The sequence below is a fragment of the Galeopterus variegatus genome, unplaced genomic scaffold (genome assembly GCF_000696425.1).
Source record: "Galeopterus variegatus unplaced genomic scaffold, G_variegatus-3.0.2 Scaffold7369, whole genome shotgun sequence".
NCBI lineage: Eukaryota > Metazoa > Chordata > Mammalia > Dermoptera > Cynocephalidae > Galeopterus > Galeopterus variegatus.
The window spans coordinates 19,488-44,428 of NW_007733480.1; the positions used below are offsets into that span (position 1 = coordinate 19,488).

Consider the following 24,941-nt stretch of genomic DNA (forward strand, 5'->3'; position numbering starts at 1 on the left):
TGAGGGTTGCGATCCGTTGCTGGACACGGAAAAAGACAAAAAGACCAAAAAAAAAAAAAAAAAGAATTGGAGGATCCAAAATAATGGTTTTACTATAAATAAAAATTTAAATAAAATAAAATTATTTATATGATATTCTGATATGACAGATACTTTGGATATTGTATTTTCTTTAAAAAACACATATTCTGTTTTTATTTTTTATTTTTTATTTTATTATTTTTTTTTTCCTTTTTGTCTTTTTTTACGTGGCCGGCAACGGATCGCAACCCTCAGTGTCGCGCCCGTACCGGAAGGGACCGGCAACGGGATCGCAACCCTCGGTGCTGCGCCCGCACCTCGCTCAGCCAGTGAGCGGGAACCGGTCTGTATGTGGGATCCGAACCCTCGGCGGGAGCACCGCCGCACTCCCAAGCGGCGCACTGCAGCAGTGCACCACCGGGCCGGCCCTTATTTTTTATTTTTATTTTTATTTTTTTTCCTTTTTTTGCCTTTTTTACTGGCCGGTAAGGGGATCACAACCCTCGGTGTCGCGCCCGCACCAGGGACCGGCAACGGGATTGCAACCCTCAGTGCCGCGCCCGCGCCACGCAGCAGTGCACCACCGGGCCGGCCCTTATTTTTTATTTTTATTTTTATTTTTTTTTCCTTTTTTTGCCTTTTTTACTGGCCGGTAAGGGGATCGCAACCCTCGGTGTCGCGCCCGCACCAGGGACCGGCAACGGGATCGCAACCCTCGGTGTCGCGCCCGCACCAGGGACCGGCAACGGGATCGCAACCCTCAGTGCCGCGCCACGCTCAGCCAGTGAGCGGGAACCAGTCACCACATGGGATCCGAACCCTCGGCTGGAGCGCCGCCCTCTCCAGTGCACCACTGGGCCGGCCCCTGTTTTTATTTTTTAAGCTTAAGGAAGGAGTCTCAAAGCTTAATCAAGACAGTGTTAACATCTACCGTAATATTCACTTACCCATTTGGATGTTTCCGCAGGAGACGGGTTAGGAATACGAGAGTGTAGCCTATTGGCTCCTTGTTAGAGTCTCCATATTCCTGCCTGGGAGCACCTTGGGTACAAATCTAGCCAAACCTAAGTGGGATCTACAAGGAAAGGAGCCTTTTGCCATCACGTTCTAGAAGGCAGCTGTAGAAGACTCAGAGGCTCCTCTAGCCGTCGGTGCTCTGTTTGAGCTCATTGGAAGCCCTCTTCTCAGCACAGGGTGTTAGAACAAGTAGGGCCTCAGCAATGACCCACATCTCTGCATAAGTATCCTCCTCCCTGTGTCCCCCCCAACAGCAAGTGGGGTCGGGGAGGAGGTAACAGAGTCAGTCCAGCAGACATCTTTCCTTCCCGTTCATACTTCTGTCTTGTCAGAGTGCAATGTTGCCAGCTGGATTCCGACAGAAAGACCAGACGCAGAAAGCAGCCACCGGCCCATTTGATCGTGAGCATCTCCTCATGTACCTGGAGAAGGAGGCTTTGGAACAGAAAGACCGGGAGGACTTTGTGCCCTTCACAGGAGAAAAAAAAGGTAAGAACCACAGTCAGTGTGTCTTGGGGATAAAGGTGCTCCTAATGTACTGTCTCAGAGGGTCAAGCAAGGGAACTGACCTGAAAATGGGAAATAAGCCCATGAACTGGATTCAGTATTAAAAAGAATAACTGCTGGTGGGTACACGTTGTTCTACATTTGCCCAAACCCGTAGAATGTACAGCACCTCAAGTGAATCCTAATGTAAACATGGACTTTGGGTGATGACGTGTCAGTGGACATTTATCAGTCGTAGCAAACATACCACTGGGGTGTGGGATGTTGTTAGTGGGGAACATTGTATATGCCTGGGAACAGGGCATATATCAGAACTCTGTACTTTCCATTTAATTTGCTGTGGAGGGACCTAAAACTGCTCTCAAAAATAAACTGTTAATTTAAAAGAAAAAAGAATCATGGCAGAATAGGTGGGCTAATTAAATAAATACTTAGGTTGTAATGGCCCTCAAATAAGTTCTGTGAAAAATTTCTTGAACCCCAAAGAAAAAGTTTTAAAAATGTGAAGCAGTGTCATTCCTAAAAGAGGGTTCCATAGACACTGGTGTGCTTCTCTTAGCCCAGTGCTTTACCAACTGCAGAGTGCCCTCAAGGCCTTTCTACTACCTGTCTAGGATGGCTCTAGCCTCACACCCCAACCTTAGGTGCTACAGTTAAAGGCCAGTGCAGTTGATCATCCATTCATCCAGCATTTACTGAGCACCTCCTCTGTGCAGAGCTGTGAGCCAGGCACTGGGACCACAGGTGAATAAGACCCTGCCCCACCCTCAAGGAGCATGTGTTCTAGTGAGAGAAACATGACAGTAGAGCTAGGAAGGCTGTGAGGAGCAAGAGGATGTTTCTCCATGCAAGGACTGAGCTTCAAGCCCAGACAAGGAACCCCTCCTCCTTAGCTCCTGACCCTGTGCCCCACTTTGGAGGGAGAGTGGATATCAGTAGCCCATCTAGTTTCTTCAGCTATCAGAGTGACTTGGGCGCATAGATACTAATGGAATCATTGATAACACCATGGCAACTAAGTCTTTTTAAAATACTAATGAGATCATGTCACTTCCCTGCTGAAAGTCCCGAATTCTTACTTCGGTCTTCAAGGTGGATCTAGCCTGCAACCACCTCTCTGACTGCATCTCTCCTTCCCTTGCTAAGCCTCAGCCCTACTGTCTTCATCCACTTCCCCAAATCTGCCAGGGTCTTTTCCCATCTCAGGCTGGTCCCCTCCTGGACTCTTCCTTCTGACCCACATCCCTGTCTTTCACATCCTAAGAGTCTCAGCTTAAATGTCAGGGTCCCACGCTTTCTCTGACCTCTCTATCTGAAATAGACCCCTTCTTTCTATCGTGACACCCGTCTATTGCTGTCACAGCACTGTGACAGTACTCATCATTTTGTGTATGTACTTTGGTTTTTGTACATTTTCCACATCAGACTGAGATCTCTGCAGCAGGACTGGGTCTTTTTAGTATCCTGGCACAGAAACTGGCCCAGGAGGCACTCGAAATATGGTTTGAACAAATGCCATCTCTGAGCCCATGCACTGTGGCAGGGGAGCAGGAGCACCCAGCTCCTCACTACACAAGTCGAAGCACTGCCGCCTTCTCTTATGTAACGTCCTGGCTCTCTTCTGTGTTGTGCACATTTGGTGGATCACGTGCCGTTGAGAATGTCACTAAGAAAGTAAAGTTGAACAGTGACGAATTGGGCAAACAAGCCAGGATTACTGTGGACATACGGAGCTGTTTCTATGGCAGCATAGTTGCTATTGGACTAATTTCATTGTGAAAAAAATAAATTATAATGTCAAGTCTTCAATAAAATCCTAATTGACATCAAGTATTAGGGTAGTGACAGCATAATAAGGGCAAAGCTGTTGTCTTTTGTTCTCAGAGTAGAGGCCTGAGGACTGGCTATGGTACATTATCTCTTGATCCAGATTAACCTACAGATGGTCCGTGGGGGAGTTAGGAGTGCAGGAGCTGTGTGAGTAATAAATGGAGATATAAAGGGGGAATATGTTTACACCGTGTAGCTTAGGAGAAAGTTGTGAAGTAGCACAACTAAATTAAAGGAGCAAGTAATTAACCTACAGATGGTCCGTGGGGGAGTTAGGAGTGCAGGAGCTGTGTGAGTAATAAATGGAGATATAAAGGGGGAATACGTTTACACCGTGTAGCTTAGGAGAAAGTTGTGAAGTAGCACAACTAAATTAAAGGAGCAAGTTTTCCAAACCCAGCAGCAGGATCAGAGTCAGTATTCAGGGCCCTTGAAAGGACCAGCAGGAGGCTTTGGGAGGTCCTCAGGAGAAAGGCTGCACAACCTCAGTTCTGAATGCTGTGTGCGTGGTGCTTCTGGTTGCTGAACTAGCTTTAACTCTTTGGTGCAGCTTTTTTCACTTAGAACTTATTGCTTGGTTGGACTTCCAGGGATGGATCTGCATCAGCGGTTGTCCTGAATACTGATAGCTGTTGGGCTACCTGTACCTCATGTTTAGCACCAGGAAGGAGGAGCTTACAAGTCCTATTGACTCTAGACCCAAGATCATCTGATTCAGAAAGAAAGTGTTTTAGGCTGCAGATACTGTGAAAATTAACCCCAGTGTCTGAGATGTTATTGATTGGCTGGGGTTTTTTGGTTTTTGTTTTCATTTTCTATCTTCTGGCCACTGGCCACCCTCCTACTTTTTTTCCCAGTATGTTTTCTTCTTTCTAGGAAGTAGGGCAGCTTATGTGATGGCAAAGCAGGAAGTAGGCTGTATGTCAGTGACAGAGACCTTGTTGCCAGGATGCCCCAGACTGACTACAAGTGGTGCCCTTCTTTCCTTTCTTTGAGGTGCCCAGCTCTGACCAGCTCCTGTTTACTTACCCAACCATTTGACAGTATGGTAAAACATCAGGGAATCATATCCCCTATAAACAGGGAAGTCTTCTGGAGAGTTTTCATGAGGGAGAGTTATTGATTTTGGTTTTGACCCTTTCCTTTGCCGTGGGAGTGGGATGGGCCAGGCTAGCCAAGGAGACCTGAGTAGAGCTTGGGTCCTAGTTTGCTGAAGGTGGAGCCAGCTGTCTGTTCTATCCAAGGTGACCAAGAGGAGAAGACAGTAGTGGGGTGGGTCTTTAAAGAACTCTAAGCTTCAAAATAAAGGAAATGAGCTTCAAACATCAGGCCCAAGAAGTAAAAGTAGCTCCAAAAAGGAGAGAGAAACCAAAAGTCAAAAGTTGGTAAGAATTGGAAAAGAGCATGAGTAGGTCTGGGGTGTTGCGACCGAGGCTCTAGAATGTCCTGGGTTTATCTTTGTCAGCTGTTGTGCACGTGAGATGTGGTGTGTTGGCCTGGCTAGAAGGGAAGAGCAGATACTGGGCTGTCCTTCCAGCGATGTGATCCATCAGTCCAGAAGTCTGGGCTGGGGAGGTGGAGGCCTAGATATCAGCATTTTCAGAAGTGAATAGGGGGCTAAATAAATGGAATCTGATACACAGCATGAAGTGTGAGATAGTGGCAGAAAATGAGCCTGTGGGAAGCACAGGGTGCCTGGCTGCTCGCAGACCCTCACGATCTCTAAGATAACCACTTGATTTTTTTAAAACATATTTTATTTTATTATTTTTAATTTTTATTGAATCATAATTGAATATACATATTTTGGGGGCTCAACATTGACATATGTTGATCAAATCAATATTACTAGCATATGTATTGTTACAAATCATACTTATTCTTTATGCCCCTGTCCAATCTCTCCCTATCCCCTTGTCCTCCTCTCTCCCATCTCTGATAACCCTAGATTTCTTCTCTCCTTCTGAAAGAGTAATGGTTACTCTGTTGATTTGTTGCCTTGATGATCTGTCCAATGCTGAAAGGCATAACCAGGTCCCCCAGTATTATCATAGAGCAGCTGTTTCTTCTGTCACTCTGGAATGGACTTTGTGGAGAGAGACATCCTCTTTTTTTCTTTGGTCTCTGCTGGTGACTCTCCTTGTGTCAATGCACTCCAGTGGTTGGCGGACCATCTGCATGGTGGTTGTGACCTCTAGCCACTTTTGCAGCAGGCATGGTTACTGTGGTGGCTGTGGTGGGCCACCCACATGGAGGTGACATTTTTGGCATGCTACTTGGTGCTGGTGGTGTGCCTGGTTGTGGGCAGGGGGTCCGGCCCCTGGCTCAGTGCCCTGGACCCCTGGGCAGGCCCCAAGGCACTGGCAGTATGCCTGGGCTGGAACTAATATTTTGTCCTTTGATTACTTCTAAAATGGGGGTACTTCCTGTGGGGTCCAGTACATGAGCTGTGCAGTTGAGCTAAATTGCTGCTTTGCTGCTGATTCCCTAGGGAAGGCTTTTTGTGCAGCTCAGGTTTTAGTTGCTGACCTTATAGGTACTTTCGGCTCTCCAGAGACCTAGTGCACTTGGGTTGTGTAGAATCTCTGATCTGAGCCTGAGTCTTTTCATCAAAATGCACCCCATGCAATTCTATATCCCTCACCAGCCTCCTTTGAGTGGTTTTGTGCTGATTGGGGGGCAGTTCATCTGTCCTTGCTGTGCCCTAGTGTTCCCTGGGTGGGCCCGTCTCCCCCACTGCCAGTGCTGCAAACACTTCCCATGGGACGGGCCATGTGCCTGTCCCTTATGATGACTCACCAGTCTCTGAGTGGCTCCTTTTTTTCAGTTGTTGTGGCTCCTTGCTTCTATGTGGGTCCACAGGAACCCTATTAGTGGTCTTGCTGTCCTGGGGGCCAGCAAGGCCCTCTTCTCCCTGCTGCCTCCAAGCAACTTCATCTGAAGGGCACAGCTGTGGCTTTTGCCAGCTCCTGCTCCATGCACTCAGCAGCTCCAGCCTTAAAGTGGCCATAGCACGAAATAGAGCAGTTTTTTCTTTCTCTCATCGTGGCTTTTCCCACCTTCATGCACTCTGTAGGTCTCTCCTCCTCTTTCCTTGAGTTCTAGCAGCCCTAGCTTGCTGTCGTTGCATTTTTATAGTTGTAAATTGGTTGATTTGTGGGAGAGAGTGATGCTGGGGACTGTCTATTCAGCCATCTTGACCAGAACTAGCAGCAATACCAAAAAATTTTTAAATGATGCATGCTTTGGTGTACTCTAGAGCAGTGGCTGTGTCCCCAGGCTACCAGCTGTAGCATCCTAGGGCTAGTTGTCTTCAGTCCCAGCTGAGGGGGAGAAACTCTGGGTGATCACCTGTTTGTCCCTCAGGAACCCCTGGTGCCATTTGGATGAATCTACCTCCATGTTTGCAGGTCCAAGGCAAGAATGCAAATAGAAGCCCACATGCCTTTTTTTTTTTCCAAATATTTAAACCTAACAAACCATTGAGATATGTTATATACTCCTACAAATATACCTAGAAGGCCAGTATCCTTGGACTTCCCAGAACTCTGTGCAGGGATGTCAGTCTGTCCCACACTGCCAGGGCCTCAAGCACACATGTTGGGCACCCCAGCCTTCATATCCAAGCTTCATCCATACTCCCCCCATAAGCAGCCTCTCCTTGGCCTGGGGGTGCACACCCCAGCAGCATGACCTGCCTTCAGGAGAATGGACATGGGACGGGGCTCATGCCAGCCCTGGAAGCAGGCTCCAGGCTCCTTGCATGGGGAATTCCAGGGTCCCAGGCATCTGGAGTGTGGTCTAACAGGTGGCCCGTGTTCTGGATGGGAATATCCCTTTGGCCCTAGGGCTACTCCCTCGGTGAGGCGAGGATGCAGCTGGAGGAAGATCGGAGTCAGAGTGGGGCCCAAGGCTGGGCCCCTCCTGCACAGGGCTAAGGGCAGTGCTGCTGATGGTAGGGAGGTAGAAGCTACCATTTCCTTTTGTGTTTAAGGACTATAGTTGCGGATCTCTGTGTGGCAGAAGCCAAAATTCCTCTTCCAATGTCCCTTCCCTCCAATAGTGGATTATTGATGTTGGCACCATCCCAGCAATTCACAAATCTCAGTTGTAGAGGAAATGGCTTAATGATGCTGGTCTTAATGGCCAGAACTGTATTCTCTGCTAAGTCCACTCACCCTACCCATAAGGCAGTAGCACATAATATTCCTGTTTCTCTTCTGATTTAAAGGGAGAGTCTTCATCCCCAAAGAAAAGCCTGTAGAAACTCGTAAGGAAGAAAAAGTGACCCTTGACCCAGAACTGGAAGAAGCTTTGGCCAGCGCATCTGACACTGAACTCTACGATCTTGCAGGTTAGTCCTCAGCTCCAGGAAGTTTCCTACCTGGCTATGTGACCTCCAGGTGTGCACTGGTACCCATAGCAGCAGGCTCCGAACTTCCCTGTAGCTATTGATTATTATTGCGATACCAGGTTGATTCTAGCCATTATGTAGCTGTCAGACTTGATGCAGGTGATTTAACCTCTCCAAGAAAATCTTATTCTGCTCCAACTCGCTGTAAAATGCCCAAATAATACCCATCCTGCAAAACCCAAGAGTTATTGTGAGAAGCCAAAGAGAATAAACATGAAGTAGTACAGAGAACTTAAAGAAGAAATAACAGCCCTTCTGTTTTCCAAGGAGCTTTCACATTTGTTCCTTTTATCACATTTTATCATCACAAAATTTCCATGAAATTCTTGCTCTTCCCCACAGTCTCTCTTCCATTTTGATTCACACTCAGAAGTCTGTTAGCTTCCTAGTTTCCTTGATAATAGCAACATGATAATAATAATAATTACTTTAATTGATTTTGCATGCAGATATAAAAAGCTCAAATAATATAAAAGAATATGTAATGAAGAGTAAGTCTCTCACCCTAGTTACCTAGGTCCTCTCCCATTTCTTGTATAGTCTTCAAGAAAGATTTTCTGCATATAGGGTTATTAGATCACCACAGGATAGAGGTGCTTTAAAAACTAGTCCATTGCTTTCATAGGAATTCTCATTTTTATTCCATCAGAAGACATTTATGATCATTACCTTCCTCCCAGGAGAACCAGCTATGCTTTGTTCTAATACATACCAACCAGCTCAGCTGCATTTTCCTTCCTTCTATGACAACATTAGTGGTCGATATTAGGTTCACATATTTGAACCTTTCTCGGAGGTCACTGCAGGGGCTAAGGCACCTGCGACACTGGGTGAGGGCAGGACTTTGCAGCAACTGCTCATCCTAGCCCTGTGGTTGCTGTGGAAGGATCCTGTTATGGTGACTGCTCCTCCCAAGGGTTGCCTCATGTTCTCTACTGGAATTGCCCAAAGGGAGATTGCAGAGCTGGACTTGAATTCCCTGAGATGTTTGAAAGAGGAGAAAGGGAAAAACACCGATCCTTTGGAAAATACTACATCCTGAAATTCGTACACTAAAACCAGGGAGATAATCCAAGTAGAGCACTGTCCTCGTTCATCCTTACTCAGCCTCCCTTCCTCATCACATGCTTTCTAGGAACTCAGGAGGAAGACTAGCTGGGGTTGGGTGGCAACATCTTCTTAAGGGTGGATCATTCTGGAAGTTTGAGAGCAGCCCTATGAGTGGATGGGCTGATAACCATTGAGGTTTAGATTAGGAAGAGCAGCAGTGCATTGCCTATGTGATTGTGGCAGACAGACGGCAGAAAGACAGGCAGCTCATCAGGGAATGGCACCTGATCTCCAAGACAGTGCCTCCCACACTGGCCGAATCTCATGGTAACTATCCAGAGTCTAGTCCTTAGCCCTGCTAGTTTAGAGAGTTGATCTTGTCAGTATACACAGAAGCAGACGGATCGGAGCAGGATGGTGGGGACTGATCCATTAGCCTCATTCACAGGAAACAGGTAAAACAAAAGTTAAGACTTAACAGTGGGAGCCAAGTGATAATCAGAAGTTGCTTGGAGAGTATGGAGGCCAGAACAAGAAGATATGTTTCTTGTGCGGTCTCAGTGGTCCTATGTTTATCAAATGGAACAGCTTCTCCCTAGAAAATGCCAGAGACACAGTCACAAACTCTTATTTGTTTAACAAGAATTTGTGAAGCACTTAGAACAGTTCCCGACACGTAGGAAGTCATTTAATCTTTGTAATAAGAATAATTATTATCCTTGTTCTACAGATGAGAAAACTGAGACTCAGAGGCATTTAGTAATTTCCAAAGTTACACAGTTAGTACATGATAGAGTCAGAATTCAAACTGTGGCTGGCCACTCTGGAGTCCCCCACTCAGCCCCTGCACTTGCTGGCTCTAACCATTTGCCCTCCCTCCTGCTGTGCTGGCCACCTCCCTCCTAAGATGTAGCTTACAGTAGAGCTGATGAGGCTCTTAGAGGTGCTCCTCTGCCACGTGTTGACAGATCTTTATCTCTTCTGGGATCCTTCTCCAGGTGCCAGTTTCACCTGCAATTTCATTAGCAGAGAGAAATCTGTGTGGGCAGTTGCAGTGTCAGCCTGCCCAGCATTCATTTGCCCTCAGTGGTGTTTCCTGTGTACTGTGCTGCCTCCTGGTGCAAGTTCCATGTAATACAGCAGACCAAAAATTTCAATATGCTTAGCTGACCTTTTGTTGCAGATATCTCTTACTTCCCACCCTGGGTTGTTCTAGCCATGGAAAGGACAATTCCTTTTGCTGCTGAGAGGCAGGAGAGATGGGGAGCCTTACATTGAAAGAGGTCTGCAATTTTTCTGTATTTGCCTCTAGAAAAATATATGCAATAATCTATATAATGTTAGATCTTAAAAATCCTTCAACTCAGTCCCGCCCTCTCATTTTACAGATGAGAAAACTGAAGGGTTTAGTCTACTTAACTAGGAGGTCTAAGCAGTTTTTCAGTAATTTGAGGATGTAACTAAACCATCGTTCCTCAGATCCAAAATGATTCCACACGTTTAGATGTAGAAAGATGTGAAGATTGCTGGAGGTCTTGGAAAGAGGGTTTTTAAAATAAGTTTATTTAACATTGTACATGTACAACACACTGTTCAAGAAAAGGAGAGTTTGGAAACTTTATGATATAAAGAATTGTTCTTTGAGGGGCAGATTAACAGTGTGGACATCCTAACACACTTTCCAAACTTAATGCTCATTTGTCAACTGTCTTTGTTTTTAGCTGTCCTTGGAGTACACAATTTGCTCAACAATCCAAAGTTTGATGAAGAAACAGCCAACAATAAAGGTGGCAAAGGGCCTGTAAGAAGTAAGTTGGTGTGGAATCTGTGGTTTTGTGGAGCTTTGGAGCCGGCAGGTACTGCTGGCAGGAAGGAGGCCTGTTGCCTCGTGCGGGCTCTACACTTTGTCATCTCACCAGGGATCACTGAGCAATCACACGAGAGCGGAGCAGCTGATAATGGGAGCTGTAGCTGGCAGTGTAACTAGTACGAACAGTGTGTTTTTCCCAGAACACTCTTTCTTGGTAGGACTGTTCAGTCAGAAGATAAAATTGCTGCTGAAGAGGTTGCATAGTTAGCAAGTTAGTACAGAATGTAAACAGAGTTTCATGTTTGTAGGATGTTTTAATCAACTATAGTAGCGCAAATTAGTTCCCTTTATTCAACTGTCTTTTTGTCTCAATAATGGATGTTCGTTGCTAGAATTTGATACCTATGTCCCCCAGGGAACATGAAAGACACGCTGGCATGGACTTACTGGCACAGAAAGTTCCAGACCACTATCTTCTATGTCAGCATTTTCTGGAGAAGGATACGGTTATATTCTCGTTCACTCATTCATTTGTCATCTACTGATAACTACCTTCTATGTGCAAGGAAAGTTCTAGGCTTAGGTGCAAAGATAACAGATGGTCCCTACCCAAAGGAACTTACCTGTCCAGGGTTGGGATGGACCAGTAGTCAGGTAATTTCAATATAGTGTGATCCAGGTGCTGTGAAAATTCACAGAACATCACATCTTTTCTTAGATTAATTATATAGTTTTCTCTTTAACAAAGACTTGGGGGAGATGCTTTCTAGTCTCAGTAGCATATTTATGAACTGTCATTTATAGTGGGTAATTAACCACATAATGAACAATATTCCTTTTATTTATTTTTTCTTTCTGGTTTCTTATGCACACAAATGAAAAATGTGACGGGCCGGCCCGGTGGTGCACTGCTACAGTGCGCTGCTTGGGAGCGCGGCGGCGCTCCCGCCGAGGGTTCGGATCCCACATACAGACCAGTTCCCGCCCACTGGCTGAGCGAGGTGCGGGCGCAGCACCGAGGGTTGCGATCCATTGCCGGACACGAAAAAAGACAAAAAGGAAAAAAAAAAAAAAAACAAATGAAAAATGTTCATCCTAAAAAGCTTCAGTATCAGGGTAACATTCTTGACGACATGTTTGCCATTAACAATCTGGTGCATAACCTTCTGAGCTTTTACACATCCACATCCACACAAATACCATTAACTTTTTTTCAAGTTGTAGTCTCTTATCAGTACCTGTAGGTTTACCTGGTTTAATGAGTAAATAGCACCTTGTTACGTGATCATGCTGTAATTTATTTAACCATTTTCACATCGATGGACATTTTGTTTATCATGTTTTGCTGTCACACATAAAACATCAAGGAACATCCCTGAATATATATATTTATGTATTCGTGCTATTTGTTCATAGGTTAGACTTCTAGATATAGAACTGCTGTGTCACAGAGTACGCACATTTTAAATTTTGATAGATAATGCCAAGCTACTCCCACCGAAAATTCATAGGGATGCTTCTTCCTCCACATTGTTGCCAGATCTGAATGTTATCTCTTTTAACAATTTTTAGCTAACGAAATGGTGTCTTGCTTTTTAACTTCAGAGTGTAATTACTTTTCATATTTTTGGTTGAGTGACAGATTCTTCTGAGCATATTATTTGTTCGTTTTTATGGGGGTTGTCTCATTGATTTGTAGACGCTTTGCATATATTGAGATAATAACACTTTGTATGTTACATATATTCCAAACATTTTCTGTTAACTGCTTTTGGGAATTCTTCCATGCTTCTTTTCCATCCCTTTCTCTTCCCATATCTCCCTCAAGCTAAAGCTCTAAAATGGAAATCAGAGGATGGTGGGGTATGATCAAGAGGCCAGAGGGGTATTAAGGTTTGAGAAATGAAGAGACTCATTATGGTTTCTTTTTTGCACCTCCAATCCTGTGGTCTGGTTATTATAGTGTAAAGGAAGTCTATATGGAACAGCAATAACTGCCCATGGATATTTTGCGGAGTTGGAGTTTGCTATAGGGCCACCTGCACTTTTGACTCCATGCAGTGTCAGCCACTGAGACTTCTCATTGTGGTTGAGAAACATCAACATTCCAAACTGTAACTCAGAGATATACCACTTCCATGCTCACTTAGTTGAGAATAAAATTATTATTATTGATGTTACACTGTTATTGGAATCAGAGTATGTGAAAATGTCATTTTGGGGGAAGTCATCTCTGGTTTTGATAGGAGAGCCCTTGAATTTTCTTTTTAAAACTCAAACTGTGTTTAGATGTGGTCAAAGGCGAGAAGGTCAATCCAATATTTGAGGAACCACCTAATCCCACAAATGTGGAAGTAAGTCTGCAGCAGATGAAAGCCAACGATCCCAGCCTGCAAGAAGTCAACCTCAACAACATTAAGGTATTTCATTATGATTGTGATTTGTCAGTCACTTCATGAGGTTAGAAAACTTACCAAATATGCCAGTTACCCTAACTTGATTATTACATATTGCATGCATGTATGGAAACATATACATTCCGCATAAATATGTACAATTAATGTGCCAATTAAAAATAAATTAGTTTTTTAAAAAAGAGGAAAAAATACTTACCAGAGATGACTGCCTGCTTTCACACCTGTTTGCAGTGCTTTGTAGTCACTGATTTGGAGGCAACATATCCTATTCAAAATAAGAAGTGGGTTTTTAAAAGAAGTGATTTCTAGAATTGTTTGAAAAGAATCACAGGACTTGTGTTTAAAAATAGTTTCTTAGTATATATGTCTATTGCTGAGTAACAAATTGCTCCAAATTTAGAGACTTCAAACAATAAACATTTAAGGGCCGGCCCGGTGGCGCACTGGATAGTGCGCCGCTTGGGAAGCGCAGCGGCGCTCCCGTCCGAGGGTTCGGATCCCTTGTGGATATGAGCCAGCAGTTTTCCCAGAATTCTGGTACTGTCTGAAGAGAGAGTGGCAGTGAGCATACTTTTTGGAGGCATGCTCTGTGCTTGCTCAGAGGTAATGCCATATCATTTCTCTAAGTAGAGTTGTTTATTTGTAAAATGTGAAACATAAGCCACTTCTCTGTCCTGAAACATTTTCTTTCATTAAGACAGAAAATTAAAAGGGGACAATAACCGTATCACAGAACTCTAAACTATTCCTCCAACCTTTGAAACAATAAACATTTATTATTTCACACAGTTTCTGAGTGTCAGGAATCGGAGGGTGACTTAACTAGAAGTTGGCTCAGGGTCTCAAGTAGGGCTGCAGTGAAGCTGTCAGCCAGGGCTGCAGTGTCAAGCTTGACTAGGGCAGGGGATCCACTTCCCCTCATCTGGCTATTGGCAAGAGACCTCAATTTCTCACCAAGTGGGCCTCTCTGTAGGGTTGCCTGAGTGTCCTCACATCGTGACAGGTGGCTTCTCCAAGAGCAAATGATCTGAGAGAAAAAGAGTAAGCAGGAAGCCACAACATCTTTTATGACCTTGTCTCTGAAGTCACACATTGTCACTTTCACTTTATTTAATTTGGCAATAAGTCATGCTACTCTCAAAGAGAGGGTGTGTGTGTGTGTGTGTGTGTGTGTGTGTGTGTGTGTGTGTGTGTGTGTGTGAACATTGCCAGAGGTCTGTTTTGTTCATTCTTATTGGGCCAATTCCTAGCATTTAATAATAATAACTGACTTTTATTGACTACTCACTATGTGCTATATGCTTTGCTAAATACTTGAAATTTATTGTCTCATTTAATCTTTAGAGAGACTTAAAGAGGTTAAGTTGCTAAGATCACAAAGCTAGTCTGTTGTGCAGTCAGGACTCATGTGCACATCTGGCAGCACCCAATATTACTTCCCTCCCCAGTGGTCAGTGCTGTGCTAAGGTGTCTAGGAGAGGGAGTACAAAGAAAAGTAAGATTCATTCCGTCTTTACTCTGAGAAACACTAGACAAATTATATCACATGGTAAGCCCCCAAATGTTACAGAATTGCAGAGAAGGAAAATTTAAATACTGTCTAGGAGAGCCAATAAACAAAGGAGGTCTTGAAAGATGAGTAGAAATTAATCAAAGGAAAGGGCAAAAGGAATTTCCAGACAAAGGGAAAAGTATATCTAAAGGCATGGAGGAGAGAGAGACCATGGTATAGTAAAAGAGTAGCAAGAAGGTCAGTCTGGCTAGAATATAGAAAACAAAAGAAAAAAGAGGGAAGTATGGAAATGTGCATAACTTCTTGTTTAGAGAAAACAGAAAGGTGGGGTCAGAATGTTCCATCGTGTTAGATTTCCTTACTGGACACTAAGGGGTGCTGTTGGCTCAGGATAGCTTGGTTGCTGGAGGATGGGTAATGAACCTCTTTTAGAGGTAACATCATGTTTTTAGCCATCAAAATGTATATAGTATTTAAAAGTCATGGGTCCTCCACCTGGGGTGGGTGTATCATAGAATGGTTCATTAACTAGCCATGTCTTCTCTTTCTTAGAACATTCCAATTCCAACTCTGAAGGAATTTGCGAAGGCTCTGGAGACCAACATTCACATAAAGAAGTTCAGCCTGGCTGCAACCCGCAGCAGTGACCCTGTGGCCATTGTGAGTAAAATTCTCAGAAATATAACATGAGGTTATTTAATTCACTAGAGATTCTTTTAAATTTGTTTTATCAATTAACAATTTTTAGGTCTGGTAAATTTATAGTCTACAGAGTTAATAAGCAGAATTATAACGAGACATCAAAACTTCAGAACCCAACTGTCAGGTGCTTTGAATTTACTAGAGTTTTTTCAGCACTACACTTTTTAGAGAAAGAAACAGGATAAGTTTGGCATTTAGCTAAATAAATATTTAGGGTTTGTTCTGTGCTTAGTACAAATTTTCTGATACTTTTGCATATACATAACATTTTGTTACGTCATTGGATATTATGATAAAATCCTACAGGAACTCAGCACATGTAAAAAAAAAACAGTTTATTCCATTTTCATCTTTGAAATGGATTAATATGTGTAAAAATTACTTTAAATTGAATCTTGAAACACTTTTTGTTTGATACTGTTAACCAGAACATGAAAAAAAAAATAGCCAACCAAAAAGTGTATTCCTTCTATGGATTTTAGATAACTCAGTCAAATAAGGAAGTCCCTCAACCCAAGTAAATACTACAACCATCACCATCATCATTGTATTCCTCCTATTAATAATTAATTGTTCCTCCTATTGCTAATTTCTAGAGGAATTAGTAAATGCCAGCTCTGATCTCCGTGCTTTACACACATTGTCTTATCTAATGGTCACTCTAATACAATGAAGTATGTACTATTATTATTATTATTATTTTTTTTTGTCCTTTTTGTGACCGGCCGCACCGCGCTCAGCCAGTGAGCGCACCGGCCATCCCTATATAGGATCTGAACCCGCAGCGGGAGCGCTGCTGCGCTCCCAGCACCGCACTCTCCTGAGTGCGCCACGGGCTGGGCCCAAGGATGTACTATTATTAGTTCCCACATTAACAAATGAGCCAGTTGAGGCTCAGAGAGGTTAAGTAAGTTATCCAAGGCCATATAGCATGGCAGAGCCAGAATTCACCACCAGGTCTTTCTGGTTCCAGAACCAAGATACTTAACCATCATGCTATGGTGTATTTACATACAGTACCTTGCTGTCATACATTAGTTAAAATAAATCATGTATCAGAAGCTTGAGCATCAACCTATGGTTCTATATCATCTAATGTTCAGCCCTTGAGTCAAGCTAGAAAAACAAAAGTTGTCTTGACTTTGATTTAAAGTAACACGTCTTTTGGAAGATCTAAAATAGTATTTAAAACAGCATGTAACATAGCATTTAATTACATGAAAGTAATGACTACCAATCATGCTGCTGGCACAGAATAGATGTTTGAAAAGTACTTGTTAAATGAATGAATGGGTCAAAGATGGTGGCGCCTTGAGCAGTAGCATGAACGTTGTTACTGGAAGACTTTGCCCAGTCATGCTAAAATCAAAACAGTGGGGAGCACATGCCATGTTGCAACTGATGGTGAAGAACCTCCCGAATGGAATGAAGGAGGAACATCTCAGGCAGCTGTTCACTGCCTTTGCCACACTGACGTACTGCAACCTGAAGTTCACCAAAGAGGGCAGGGTGGAAAGTTTGGCTTTTTTGACTTCAAGGAAGAGGCCCAAACAGCTCAGAAACATTTCAACAAGAGTTTTATTGACACATCCTGGATCATGGTGGAGTTCTGCAAGGCATCTGGGGACCCAACAGAGCCTTGAACCTGGAGCAAACATACCCAGAAACCAAGCCAGTCCGAGCAGCCTTTAAAAGACTCCATTCCCCTGGAAACTAAGAAAGACGATGAGAAGGAAAAGGTTGCAAGTGAACTGGAGAAGCTGAAGGAAGATCCTGAGTTGCAGGAGTTCCTGCTGGTTCACCAGAAGCGGAGGCAGGCGGCCACACGGGCAAACGACTCCCTGAACAGCAAGCCCCCAAAAGGGAAGAGCGAGCCAGCCAACTCTGATTCAGGGCAGGAGAGGGAGGACGGCCTTGATCTAAAGGCAGCTGTGAAGAAGGAGCTGTTGGGCATGGATTACCTGAAATCCAAGACGGTGAAGGTGGAGTTGTCCTCTTCCTCAGAGGAGGAGGAGCATGAAGACGAAGCAGGTAACTGCGAGGAGGAATGGAGTGAGGCTGAGCAAGAGGGTCCTCCGCTGCCCTAGCCCTGCAGGAGAGAGAGCAGGGGGAAGGCCGGGAGCCAGGGGCCCCGTCTGGGAATAAGAGACCACCCGATGCCCAAGACAAGGTAGAGAAACCAGTGAACCAGACGGAGCCCACCACCCCTCACACTGTGAGGCTGCAGGGAGCCCCATTCAACATCAGGAGAAAAATGTTATGGAATTCCTGGCACCCCTGAAACCAGTGGCCATTTGAGTAGTGAGAAGTGCTCATGGGAGCAAAACAGGGTACCTCTTTGTGGATTTCAGCAGTGAAGAGCAAGTGAAGAAAGCTCTGAAATGCATCAGGGAATACATGGGTGGACGCTGTGTCGAGGTGTTCAGGGAAAAGAACATCCCCATAGTCAAGGGACCCCTGAAGAATAGCACCAAAGCCTGGCAAGACTGGATACTCAGAGAAAACAAAGAGGAGGAGGACCTGGCTTGCTCCAGGACACTCTTTGTGCAAAACCTGCTCTACACCAGCACCCAGGAGGACCTGGAAAAGCTCTTTTCCAAATACGGTCCCCTGTCTGAGCTCCACTACCCTATCGACAGCCTGACCAAGAAACCCAAGGGCTTTGCCTTCATCACCTTTATGTTCCCAAGCACGCTGTGAAGGCCTACGCAGAAGCAGATAGGCAGATGTTCCACGTGTTACCATCCACCATCAAAGAGGAAGCTAGCGAGGACCCCTTTGCTCCAGGATTGTCATCATATAAAAAGAAGGAGTCCAGGGACAAAGCCAACAGCTCCAGCTCTCACAACTGGAACACACTGTTCATGGAGCTGAATGCCACAACTGATGACATTGCATAGAAGTATGATGCCGCCAAGAGTCAAGTGTTTGACTACGAGACCAAGGGCAATGTGGCCATTCACTTGGCCCTGAGGGAGACCCAGCTCATCCAAAAAGTGTGGCGCTTCCTCACTGACAATCAGGTTAGTCTGGATGCTTTCAGCCTGGCTGTACGTAGCAGAGCGAAGCAAGACCGTGATTCTGATGAAGAACCTCCCGGCTGGCACCCTGGTGGCCAAGCTGCTGCCTGAGGGTGATGTCACCACCACTGTGGAGTTCCTGAAGCCCCTGGAGGCCTGCAAGGTCTTCAGACATTTGGCCTATTCTAAGTTCCACCGTATCCCCCTGTATCTGGAGTGGGCTCTAACTGGCATCTTCTCCAGCACAGACCCAAAGAAGAAAGAGCCCCAGGACCCACCAGTGGAACCTGTGGAAAAGGACAAGGCAGAGCCAGAAACCATACAAGACAGTAAGACCCCAGAAGGTGAAAAACCCAACAGGAGGAGCAGACGACTCTTGAGCAAAGATGGAAGAAGAAGAAAAAAAGAAAGAGGAGGAAGAAGACAGCCTCCCAGGATGTACTCTTTTATCAAAAATTTCAACTTCAACACAGCAGAGGAGACACTGAAGGAAGTGTTTTCCAAAGTGGGAATGGTGAAGAGCTGTTCTGTTTCCAAGAAGAAGAGCAAAGCAGGAGTGCTGCTGTCCATGGGGTTTGCATTTGTGGAATACAGGAAGCCAGATCAAGCCCAGAAGGCTCTCAAGCAGCTGCAGGGTCACATCGTGGACAACCACAAATGAGAAGTGAGGCTCTCAGAACGAGACACCAAGCTAGCCCTGACATCTGCTTGGAAGAAACAAGTGCCCAGAAAGCAGACGACCTCCAAGATCCTGGAGCAGGACATCCCTTTCCAGCTTGACAGCCAGGAGAGCCAAGAGCCCTTCAGCACCTTCAGGGAGCTGAAGACAGTCCGCTTGCCAAAGATGACTGGGACAGGCACACATACAGGGTTTGGCTTTGTGGACTTCCTCACCCAGCAGGCTATGAAGAGAGCTTTCAGCGCCCTGTGTCACAGCACCCACTGTATGGCTGCAGGCTGGTGCTGGAGTGGGCTGACTCCAAGGTGACCTTGCAGGCCCTGAGGTGGAAGATGGCCAAACATTTCCACAAGCCCCTGAAGAAAAAGCAGTCTGTGGTGTTGGACGAGATCCTGGAGCAGCTGAAAGACAGTGAAAACGACAGCAAGGAGCAAATCCTTCAGCTGTGAGGTGGCACTGAGGGGCTGCTGAGCTAGGAGTCCCACTTGCATTTGTCCAAGGGACTGTGCCCGGATTGGGAGTTGGCCTCTGTCCTGAACCATCCTCATCACCCGGGACGACAAGTCCTAGTGTAGTCATCCAGCGAAGCCTCCATTGCAAGTCACGAAAAAGCATCAAGCTCCAAGCCTGGACACCAGTCTCCCTGGTTGAGCTGAACTGTGTTGTTAATGACAGATGTGCTCTGCTCATGTGCTGGGGGTCCTGTGAAATGCATCAAGGTCCTTACCTCTGCCAGGCAGCATCCCAAGTCTGCTCCAGTTTAAGATGTAGCCTCCCCCATGGGGAGTGCTGTGCCAGCACCAGCCAGAGGACGAGATGGTGGAGTGGAAGGAACAGGAGCTACAGCCCATCTGACCTTGATCCAATCCCAGGTATAGCCATTCCCAGCTGTGTGACCTCAGACCGATGACGTCCCCTCTGAGCCTGTTTTTCTTTCTATAAAATAGGGGTGATAATTGTGCCTACCTCACTACTTTGGATAGATGGTTCTGTAATTAAATTAGTCAATTCAAGTAAAGCTCAGAGAAAATGCTTATCAAAAAAAAAATTTTTTTTAAATGAATGAATGATCATGACCTCCACCCTCTCAGCAATAGAGAATATTTCCATGGTGACATCAGCAAACTTGAAATAAGCACTCATGTAAAAGAAAGACTAAGCTACAAAAGCAGTGTTTCACCAGCAATTATTACATATCTAAATATATAGGCTGAAAGCAGTTTTGAATTTGAGACCTATCATTAAAATAGAAAAATAGAACTAAACCGTTGGTAAGATGAAATGAGGCAGTTTAAGGATTCTTACCTGTGAATGATTTTGGGTTATCCCTGCCCTTTTGTCAATTTGCTTTCAATAAAGCAAAAATACTCACAATATACTTTGTATGTAGATGAATAAAGAGATGAACAAAGAAATGATTTGTCACTTATTTAACTTTCTATTTACAGTAAAGTTGCATGGGTGGGGATAGTTCATAGTCCATTGTTAAGGCTACAACTACTATAGGTGTAAATAATCTAACACCTATATACTAGGTCAAATAGATAACTTGCTAAGTGGACTAAGTAATTCCAAATATAATAATGTCTGGTGGTCTTTTTAATGCAACTACTGTGTGTTGAATGCCTACATGTGACAAGCGCTGTGCTAGGAGCTGGATTTTTTGGTAACATTTTTCAGGCAAATTTGACCTCTTTTGTAACTAGCTTTTTAAAAATAATTTATGTGGTATGGTCACAGGACAGTCTGTAAAATAGAAGGACCACTATATGTGTGTGTGTGTGTGTGTGTGTGTGTGTGCATTTATTAATTAATTTTTACGGGTAGAGTTTTCAAAATATGATTTTATGACTGTTTTCTGAAGGTCACCACTCCTAACAGATTTTTCACTTTTCCTTCATTCCAACTCTAATTGATGTGTCACACCCCTCCTCTCTAATCACCTCCCCTCCCCTCCTCAAGGGTAAGCAGAGAAGAGAGAAGCCAAACCAAGGGAAAGAAATGAGTGTTTTAGGAAACGTTTTCTTGGTCATTGCTGTGCCTGGGTGACCATTTAATTGGGAGCTCTGTCAGAGAGTGTTTATTTTCAGTGTTCAAACATGAAATGAAAAGATGTTTTTAGTGGATGCCATTTGCATACCTCAAACCTTATTCTGCTTTCTTATTAGAAATGATTATTCTGATATATTTCTAGAATCAATGAAGCCATGTGTGGTTGGCATCCATTTAGACATGTCCCCATTTAAGGCTATTTTGCATTCAATAAGAAAACATTTGGGGGGAGTGGTAACACAATTAAATATGCTCAGTGATAGTATTTTAAAATCACTTTTCAAGAACATTGTGCACATTTGAAACACTTCTCAGATTTATCAAAGTACAACAGTTCTACGTCTGAGGCAGTGTGGTGTGTCAAGAAGAGCTTTCCTTAGACCTGACAGAGAAGACCTGGGTCTGTGTCCTGGTGTTGCCAGTAACCTGTTACGTGACATCTGCAGTAACTTCCCGGGTGGACCTTAGTTTCCTCAGAGATAATTGAGGTTTGCTGGTAGGATAAAGTGAATTCATAGTCGCCCAGAAGCAGTTAACACAATTGCAAGAAATAATCACTGTCCCTAGGTGTAAAGAGAAAAGCCTCTTTCAGCCTTATGCCTAGATGGCTTCATATGGTTCAGCCCACTCCTGGCTGCCTCCAGATGATTCCCTTCCCAGCTATACTGTGGTCAGGAAAGAATCTTTCTATAAGTTGAAAATTGGTTGATTACCCCACAGGGGTCTTCAAACTGTGATTATGGCTGTTACCCACTGTTGAATTAAAAATGAGTCACTAAAGCCAAGAACTTCAAGAGACTTTCCTATTTAAGGTTTAAAAACAGATTCAACAAGGCCCTTCTGGGATTGCTTTGAATGTAGACAAGCTATGTGTATGAGAGATGCATTATCCTCGTTTTACAGATGAGGCAGCTAAAGCTCAGAGAGATTGAGCGAATTCGCCATGCTCCAAGCACTTCCATACAACTACCTCTGTAGCAGTGGAAAATTAGTGGAACTTGCCCCCACTGAATGCCATTGAAAAGGCCATAATTTATTAATTAAAAAAAAATTTATTATTAACAATGATGCCACTTAAAAATCAAGAGTTTAGGATAGCACTGTCCAATAAAAATAAAATGTGAGCCACAAATGTAAGCCACATGTATAATTTTAAATTTTCTAGTAGCCACACTAAAAAAAAAAAGGGGGCTGTCCAGTTAGCTCAGTTGGTTAGAGTGCAGTGTTATAACACCAAGGTCAAGGGTTCTGATTCCTGTACCAACCAGCCACCAATAAATAAATAAATACATAAATAAATAAAAGAAATACGTGAAATTAATTTTAATAACATTTTATTTAAACCAATATATCCAAAATATCGTTTCAAAATGTGATTTGAAAATGTAATGAGGTATTTTACATTCTCTTTTTCATACTACATCTTTGAAATTCAGTGTGTTTTACACTTACAGCCCATCTCAATTCTGTCTACCCATTTTTGAAGGGCTCAATAGCCACATGTTTCTTGTGGCTACTGTTTGGACAGTGTAGAAAACTGCATTCCCATACAATCCTGTAAAGTGCAGAAAGCAAAACCTTCTCTTTAAAAATGTATTCCAGGGCCGGCCCGGTGGCGCACTGGATGGTGCGCCGCTTGGGAAGCGCGGCGGCGCTCCCGCCCGAGGGTTCGGATCCCACATACAGACCAGTTCCCGCTCACTGGCTGAGCGAGGCGCGGGAGCAGCACCGAGGGTTGCAATCCCGTTGCCGGTCCACGGTCCGGTATGGGGGCAACACTGAGGGTTGTGATCCGTTGCCGGACACAGAAAAAGACAAAAATAATAATAATAATAATAAATTAATTAATTAATTAATTAATTTAATTTAATTAAATAAAAATGTATTCCAGGCCGGCCCGTGACTCACTTGGGAGAATGTGGTGCCGATAGTTCCAGGGCTGCGGGTTCGGATCCCTATATAGGGATGGCCAGTTGGCTCACTTGGGAGAGCGTGGTGCTGACACCAGCAAGTCAAGGGTTAAGATCCCCTTACCGGTCATCTTTTTAAAAAAATAAAATAAGATTAAAATGTTTTCCTACTCCAATTATTTGTATAACATTTCAGAAATCTAGCCTTTGTTTTACTAATGTTGTTATCACCAGCACATGTAATAGATGCTCAAATATTTGCTGAACAGAAGTGAACTTGGGCTTACAGCCCAGGGTTACATTGGCTAGGTCTCCCCTGTTTTGTTCAATATAAGAAAAGTGTTTTCTCAAGTTAAAAAGAAATTGGAAAGATCCTGGCTATTTGCCAGGAGGTTCTGCAACTTTTTTGTAAAGGCCTAATTGCTGTGACATTTTGTTATTCTAATAGTGAAGGTAAATCCTAAAGCTTGGAGCATCCATAAGGAAAGGCATGATGGGTTCCTCTCTGGTGTTCTGATTAAAATGTGTAAATTTGATTTTAAAGGGCTTGCACTGAATAAATGCTCTTTAATTTACGTGATGTACCGTAATGTCAGTCCAAATCCTTGAGCTTCTTTGCAGTTCAAGCAACTGCCTAATACACAGAATTATTCTTCTAGTCCAGTGGTTTTCAACCCAGGGCCGTTTTGCCTTCCAGGGGAAATTGGGCAGTGCCTGGAGATATTTTTGGTTGTCGTGACTGGAAGGAGTGCTACTGGCATTTAGTGGGTCTCAGAGGCCAGGATATTCCTACACATCTTACAGTACACAGGACCTCTCACAACAAAGAATTCTCCAGCCCCAAATGTCAGTCATGCCAAGGTTTAGAAACCCTGTTCTGGTCCCATGTTGGATTCCGCCTCCTCTTCCTTCTTCCTGTCTTTTCTGCCATAAAAATAATTAAAATAGTTTAGAAGTTCCTCATTCTACTCCCCAGAAGCAATCACTGCTAGCAGCTTGTTTTTCATTCTTCTAGTTGTTGTCTTTATGACTTTAATTAAAGTAGTTGTCAGTCCTGGCTGTACATTATTCACCTGGAGAGCTTTTCAAAAATGCAGAAGGCCATGCCCCAGCCTCAAAGATTTATTCATCTTAGGTGGGGCCCACACATTGGTATGTCTTTTAAAGCTCCCATCATTCTAATGTGCAGCCAAGGTGGAAAACCACTAATGTACAGAATTTTATATTTTTTTGATTTGTCATCTAGGATAATTTTTGATTCTCTATTATAAAAGGTGAGGGGAGTTCTATACTTACTCTGTTTTCCATCCCTCCTTCCTCTTCTACCTCCAAATTGCAGGTATTCCATCATTTTCATCGTTTGGACTTTATACATTTTATGTGATTATATTCTATGTTTTGTATAGCTGGATTTTAAAAATTAAAAACATATTAGCAGCATTTACGGTTTGACCACTATGTAACATAAATCTCTGTTCTCATGAGCCTTACAATCTAATGATTAATGCTGGTCTCGTTCTTGTTCCTTTGGAGGTAGGTAACTGGCTTTTTAAAAATTTATTTATTTATTGCTGTTGAGTTAAGTTCCTTATATATTCTGGATATTAGTCCCTTGTCTGATCTGTAGTTTTCAAACACTTTCTCCCATTCTGTAAGTTGCCTCTTCACTTTGTTGATAGTGTCCCTTTCTGTGGAGAAGCTTTTTAGTTTAAGGTAGTCCCATTTGTCTATTTTTGCTTTAGTTGCCTGTACCTTTTTAGTCTCACTCAAAAAAGCACTGCCTACCCCCATTTCACATGGCATTTCCCCTATGTTTTCTTCTAGTAGCTTCATAGTTTGAGGTCTTAAATTTAGGTCTTTGATTCATTTTGAGTTGGTTTTTGTATATGATGAGAGATAGGGTAGATCTAGTTTCAGTCTTGTGCATGTGGATATCCATTTTCCCAGCACCATTTGTTGAAGAGGCTATCTTTCCCCATTGTATTTTTTTGGCACCTTT

General features: G+C 43.7%; 1 protein-coding gene and 1 pseudogene across 1 annotated transcript in view; both read left to right on the forward strand.

Moving 5' to 3' along the window:
• Window positions 1-24,941, forward strand: part of TMOD2 (tropomodulin 2 (neuronal)) — a 41,817-nt gene that overhangs the window by 1,523 nt on the left and 15,353 nt on the right. The window contains exons 2-6 of the mRNA XM_008591885.1: window positions 1,371-1,527; window positions 7,607-7,729; window positions 10,561-10,647; window positions 12,939-13,069; window positions 15,132-15,239. Coding sequence (XP_008590107.1) covers window positions 1,371-1,527; window positions 7,607-7,729; window positions 10,561-10,647; window positions 12,939-13,069; window positions 15,132-15,239 — 606 coding nt within the window. The remainder of the gene's footprint in view (window positions 1-1,370; window positions 1,528-7,606; window positions 7,730-10,560; window positions 10,648-12,938; window positions 13,070-15,131; window positions 15,240-24,941) is intronic.
• Window positions 16,302-19,943, forward strand: LOC103607375 (annotated as a pseudogene).